The 6,440-nt window shown below is 51.2% G+C and overlaps 1 protein-coding gene across 6 annotated transcripts in view; it reads right to left on the bottom strand.

Moving 5' to 3' along the window:
- The window catches only part of OTOF (otoferlin), a 100,006-nt gene that overhangs the window by 43,599 nt on the left and 49,967 nt on the right, over window positions 1–6,440 (bottom strand). For all 6 annotated transcript variants that reach the window (XM_032301250.1, XM_032301251.1, XM_032301252.1 and 3 more), the window contains 2 exons: window positions 1,996–2,069; window positions 490–616 (listed from right to left, as the gene is read on the bottom strand). In XM_032301250.1, coding sequence (XP_032157141.1) covers window positions 490–616; window positions 1,996–2,069 — 201 coding nt within the window. The remainder of the gene's footprint in view (window positions 1–489; window positions 617–1,995; window positions 2,070–6,440) is intronic.

The following is a 6,440-nucleotide window of genomic DNA, read 5'->3' on the forward strand; positions in this document are numbered from 1 at the left end:
TTTTTTTTTTTTTTTTTTTTTTTTTTGAGGAGTCTTGCTCTGTCGCCCAGGCTGGAGTGCAATGGCACAGTGTCGGCTCACTGCAACCTCCGCCTCCCAGGGTCAAACAATTCTCCTGCCTCAGCTTCTTGAGTAGCTGGGATTACAGGCAGCCTCCACCATGCCTGGCTACTTTTTGTATTTTTTTTAGTAGAGACAGGGTTTTACAATGTTAGCCAGGCTGGTCTCAAACTCCTGACCTCGTGATCTGCCCGCCTCGACCTCCCGAAGCGCTGGGATTACAGGCGTGAGTCACCATACCTGGCCTGTGCTCTGCTTTTGCAGGGAGACAGGTGAGAGAGACACCCAAGGAAAAGCAGGAAAGGGCAAGGTTAGGAAGAAGCCATCCATGGGCCCTGATTCTTCCCTACCCAAATTCCAAGGATGGTAAGCCAGGTCCTGCCTGACAGGGTGGGGGCACTGGGAGTTGCGGGACTCCCATCCACTCACCGCTTGTTGGAGACATTCGTGGTCAGAGCTGTGACTGAGGCGAGAGACACCGAGTCGGGATCCAGTCCGTCCGCTAGCCGAATGGCCAGATGGTCAAGGTCTTCCATCTCCAGCACCGCTGGTTCATCTGGGGAAGACGAAAGACTGGCTAGGTGGGCTGAGTGATGGTGGGATAGTGACTGTTTCTCCTTTCACTCTGGCATACAGAAAGCTGAGAGTGAAATTCGAGGTTTACTTAGTTACTACTGCTTAGAATGTTATGGCCCAAATATCTGCAGTGTTTTCTACCTAATCCCAATCTTTGATTTTAATGGATATTATGTCTGCTCTTGCCTTTTTATTTTAATTGATTGCTCTTTTATTGTATACTATGTAGTTAGGCACTGAATAGCCCTTGTGGAAGAAGGTAGGGAATAAAGAATCCGGACTTTTGCACTTCTCAATAAATAGCTACCATTTATTGGGTGGATACTCTGTTCCAGGCACAATGCCAGGACTTTACGTGAGTATCTCTAGTCCTTAGAGCCATGCCCTGTCAAGATGGGCATTATTCTCATGACACAGGTAGAGAAACGAAGGCTTAGGAGGTAACTTATCCATATCAAATAGCTGATGGAATTCAGAACCTAACGGACCCTGTGTATTTGTCTAATGAGATGCAGACATGCAGATTCCGAAAAGCCACCCAAGGATGCTGGGTTTGGGCATCCGCCAGCAGCTGTACTCTCTCCATTTAAGAAGGTGAAGGGCACGGCTGGAATTGGCATGGGGACAAGAGGGTGGGGGAGAGAGCCTGAGGGCCAGTGGGCCACAGAGGGAATGCTGGGGGAGGGCAGCCGGTAACCCCAGTGGTGGGTCCATGATGGAGAAGATGGCCCCCTCTCAGCTCCCCTGTCCGCTCCATTTCTCCCCTTGTCTTCCATGAGGCCTCCCTGCCTCCTCTGCAGCAGCTGTCTTCCCCTCCCCACCTGCTGCCCATTGAGGGCCCAGTGCCACCTGCCTCCAGCCTCCCAGGCCCAGCGCTGCCGCACCCTCCAGCAGCCCCAGGGCCTCCCCTTAGGTCAGGCTGCAGCGCGGGCGAAAGCCAGGTCAGAGGCCTGCTGCCCACCCCGCACTCGTGGGACGCCGGTTTCCCCCAGAAACATGGAGTTGGCCAAACAACGTTTCTTGATTGATATTCTCTGCTCTAATTAGAACTCTCTGGGCTTCTGTGTGAAGAATGGACCGGGAGCAATGAGGGCGGGAGGAGCCTTGTAATCAGGCCCATCCGGCAGATGGCGCTGCCCACTTCCCTCCCTCGGCCCCAGGGCGTCCCCTTCCTAGAAGACCACGCCCCTCTGGGCGGGGCCTGGCCATTGGGCCAGCCAATGCGAGGCCAGGCCCCGCCCAGGTGGCTCGGGACGACCACTCCCAGGAGGGCATTTTGGCAGCCCGGCAGGGGCTGGCAGGCGGCGGGAGGGTGCCGCGAGGCGCGGGGCTGCGGGGCGGGCGCGGCACCTGTCCTACCTGGTCTTTGGGGCTCCTCCTTGTGGGACCGGTTTTTGCCGAGCTTCATGGCGGAGAACACGCTCCTCCCGGCTCTGTGACGGGGGGACCGCCGGAATAAGATGCAGGGAGAGGGACGCATGGAGGAAAACACAGAGAAGCCAAACACGAGAGAACACATGAAAGAAGGGAGATGGACCCGGCCGTCACCTACTAGTCCCGAGATAGATCAGGGCCTGCCTTCCCAAATTGGGAGCCACGAGGGGGAATCAGGGCAGAGAGGGACCCCTTCATTTCCCCCTTTGCTATCCTTTCACACACGGAGGAGAGGGATGGGGTCCCCAGCAAGCAGGGAAGGTGGCCTTGAGTCGGAAAGAGCCGTTTTAACTGCAGCTCCTCTGGGTCTTGGACTTTTCAGCCTCATCCCAGCCCCTCAGTCTAGTCTCCTCAGAGCTCCAAGCCCTCCACGCTCATCCTCCCTGACCCTGTACCCTGTCTCAGCTGGTTTGAGAGAAAGCGGGAGGACCGGAGACAGAGCATGAGAACAGCGGGGCAGAGACCAGAGGGCACTCAGAGGCAGAGACCGAGGAGGAGATGGGAGATGTGGTTGAAATGAGCTGTTCAGTTTTCAGACGGCCCGGTGCTCAAAACCTGACTGGTCTTTCTCCAACCCCTCCGTGTTCTGGGATGCTCCTTGGTCCCATGGAAAAGGGGGAGATGGGCCCTTTTCCATCTATCTTCTGTCCTGGCTTTTGACCCTTCTACCTGTCTCCTCTCACTGCTGAATCCCCATTTCCCCCAAACCCAGGAACTTATGGCAGGCTCCATAGTTCCTACCTCTTCCTCTGGCTTGCTGTGGCCTTGTGCCCCCAGGTGAAGGGCCTTGCAGTCGGGGGAGGGGGGCTGAAGAAAAGGGACAAGGGTCCTCACTGCCCTTCAGTGATGTCCCTGCAGCCGAGCCTGTGGTCCCTGGCACCAGGAGGCACCAGGAGCAGGATCAGCAGGGGGTAACGTGCAGTATTCCATTACCCCATCCATATTGCATGAGTGGATACCTGACTCCCTCCACTTCCCATTCTCCCTCCTCCTGGGTGAGGCCCCATCATCCTGTAGGCCCAGGTGGGGCCAGGTATGGGCTGCAAGCTGGAGCTCACTTATGGCAGAGTCCACCCTCTTTGGGTCACGCATCTCCCTGTGGAGGCTTGACTATGGTTTCTAAGAGCCCAGATCCTTGTTGTTTATGCTGGGCAATGGGAGGCTGGGGAAAACCTTTCTGTCCTCAGGCAGATGGCCTAGAAACCTCAAGCCCCTCTCCTTGGGATTGTGGAGCCAATCTTATTCCCCAAATTGGTTCCACAATCCCCAGGCCTTTTCTTTAATGTTCATATGCAGGACAAAGTCACGTTCATATCCCAGTGAGGAAACAATTGAGAATCACCCTTTTCTAGTGGCAGCAGCTCACAATCTAGGAAACATTAGCATGTTCTTGGATTCCTAAAAAGGAATGGAAGAAGGCTGATGTCTGCACTCTTCAGTAAGCATACTGTCTGCAATATGACGATGGGAAGAAAGGGAAAGAAAGAGGCTCTAAAATCAAAGCTGATGCCTTTGGAATTATTTTTAAAAGCTTCTTGCCTTCTGATAGGGGGAGATGAGTTACACACACACACACACACACACACACACACACACACACACATACGAAATGGCCAAAAGCAGACTACATGGGGCCAAAGGCCTTTCCAGATGTCTGCAGATGTCTGCTCATTTCATCTTCCTGGCAATCCTCTGAGGGCCATATGCTTCTCCTCATTCAACCAATAAAAAGACTGAGGCTCAGAGAGGTGAAATTAATCGCAAGATAATTGCAAGATCACTCAGTGAGTGGCAGAACTGAGACTGAAGCAGAAAGCTCCTGTGTTCTAGGCCAGCAATATTTTCACTGCACCTTGGGTCCTTTGCCTCGATGCCGTAGGACTGCACTTTTCTGTGGGCACGAATTCCATCCCAACCTGACCATTTGGAATTTTAGCTAAAAGGCCCCAGGGCTGGCACCCATAAGTACAGGTATGGTCTGTGTGCCGGCATAGTTTACAGATCAGGATGCTGTCATCTGTGGAGTCCCACAGACCATGCCTATGTTTATAAAGAAGGGGCTCATTCAAAAAGAACCTGAGCATCCACACATTTGGGAAGGGACTGCTGTACATGTTAAATTGCTGGTGACATGACATTGAACAGATCAGTGAACTCACCAGAAATAATTGTGTACTGGTGGGGAAAGGACCATCCTGGCTGGCTTGCCCTCAAGTATCCTGTGGGATTTCTCCCCACCTGGTGGCCCCAAGGGCAGGGGTGCTGGCTGTCCTGATGCCTGCCACAGGCCTAGCCTCAGAAGTGTGGCTTCTGTGGGTCCTCACTCCATCCCATCTCCCCATGGGTCACTTCCTGCCTCAGTACTTGGGATTCCTTTTCTTCCCAGCCTTGCTGCTCACCTATGCCTCTCCTGAATTACCCAGGAGTCTCCTGCAAGGCTCAGTGTTTGACTTTGTACCATTACTTCTTGGCATTCCTGGACTGTGTCATGCCTAGAGTCCCCAGCCCTTCCCCATGTGTGACCAACATAGCGCCTTTGCCATTGCAGCCTGCTCCAGCCACAGACTTCCCTCTTCCTTGCCCCTTCCCCACTTCCCCAGAGAGAAAGTGCTCTGAGCTGGCAGGTCAAAAGCAGGCCCTGCCTGGAGAAGTCAGCTGCTAGCCCCCTGGAATGGGATCTGGCCCTGCTGTCTGAGGCCCAGGGGCAGTGCAAAGTATCTGGAAATGAATGGTGGCTTTCAGAGGCTGGTCCCATGGACTAGCCCAGGTGAAAAAGGACCCGAGGTATCTCTGGGGCACTTATGGCCCTTGAATTTGAAAGTGACTTTATTCCTTAACACAAACAGATTTGGAAGTAATGATTGAGGCTTTTAAAAACTATACTTATCCTGGCCGGGTATTGCGGCTCACGCCTGTAATCCCAGCACTTTGGGAGGTGGAAGCAGGTGGATCACAAGGTCAGGAGTTTGAGGCCAGGCTGGCCAACATGGAGAAAACCTATCTCTACTAAAAATACAAAATTAGCTGGGCATGGTGGTGCATGCCTGTAGTCCCAGTTACTCGGGAGGCTGAGGCAGGAGAATCTCTTGAACCTGGGAGGTGGAAGTTGAAGTGAGCCAAGATCACACTACTACACTGCAGCCTGGGCAACAGAGCAAGACTCTGTCTCAAAACACACACACACACACACACACGCACACGCACACACCCACACACTATAGTAGTCCAAACATCTCTACCATACCTTGAAGCAATTCAAAGGAGAAATCTCCCCTTCCCAACCCTGCAAAATTTTAGTCGTATGAAGTGGTAGTACTGGTGTTACTCCCGTGTGCTTGGCAATGTTTCAAAAGGATATTGTGTTTGTCTCTTTATTAAAAATGCAGAAATGTGTAGTGAAGGATGTAATTTCCAGAATTCTTACTACAGGCTCTCTCTGTACCTCTGAGTCTCCTAGACTTGCTCTTAATCTGAATTGTAATCAGTAGAACATAATGTCATTACTGCCACCACCCTTTGTAATTTTCTGGTCAGTGACACATCAGAGGTTCACTGCAGAAAAAGCCCTTTCTGCCTGACTGCAGCCCTAGTTCCCAGAAAGCAGTAGGCCTGCTTCTCTTGGCAAGCTGTAAAGGAGATTTTTGAAATAAAATGTCAACTTAATCAAGGAATTTTGAAGATTACCTACTTGTCTGAAAGACTTAGATTTCAAAAAATGTGATTTGCTGATTAGGTTTCTGTTGTCCTGGCCTTTTTAGTTTTCAAAATAAAATTCTGCGTTTGGTCTAGTTGAGTTCCACAATTACCAAAAATAGGATATGGTGAGAAACAGCCAAAGAAAACAAGCCAATAATCAACTCAGCGAAAACTCACTTTGCAGCCAAACAGCTCCTTATTCTTGGGCGCATTAAAACTTGAGAAGCAATTGCCAGGGGGAGGCCAGTGCCTCAGGGCCTTCTGAGGGTTTAGAATCCATCTGAGTTTCCTGTTGCCGCATTCACCATGGTCAGAATGAAATACACCTACAATCTAGACTGATATTTCTCTCTAGAGAAAAAATGCTAAAATTAGTTCATTTATTGTAAACATTTATAAATCTGATGATTTCTCTGCTCATTTTATGGCCCAGATTTAGAAGCCTGTTGCCTGGCTGTGTGGCACACACAGAAAGAGCTTAGTATTCGGAATGACTTGGGAACATTCACCAAACTAAATTTATCGACCCGAGTGTTTCATTAATTCAGGTCTCTGGATTATTCTGAAGCTTAATACAGAGCTCTGACCATAAATGAAAGGCAGGTGGAGTCCATTCACGGCCCAGGGCTTCTGCCCACGACTGGCTTCAGCTGAAACTACTAGACTCATTAGCT

Source organism: Sapajus apella, unplaced genomic scaffold (genome assembly GCF_009761245.1).
Source record: "Sapajus apella isolate SASKATOON/1434 unplaced genomic scaffold, GSC_monkey_1.0 scaffold44, whole genome shotgun sequence".
Classification (NCBI taxonomy): domain Eukaryota; kingdom Metazoa; phylum Chordata; class Mammalia; order Primates; family Cebidae; genus Sapajus; species Sapajus apella.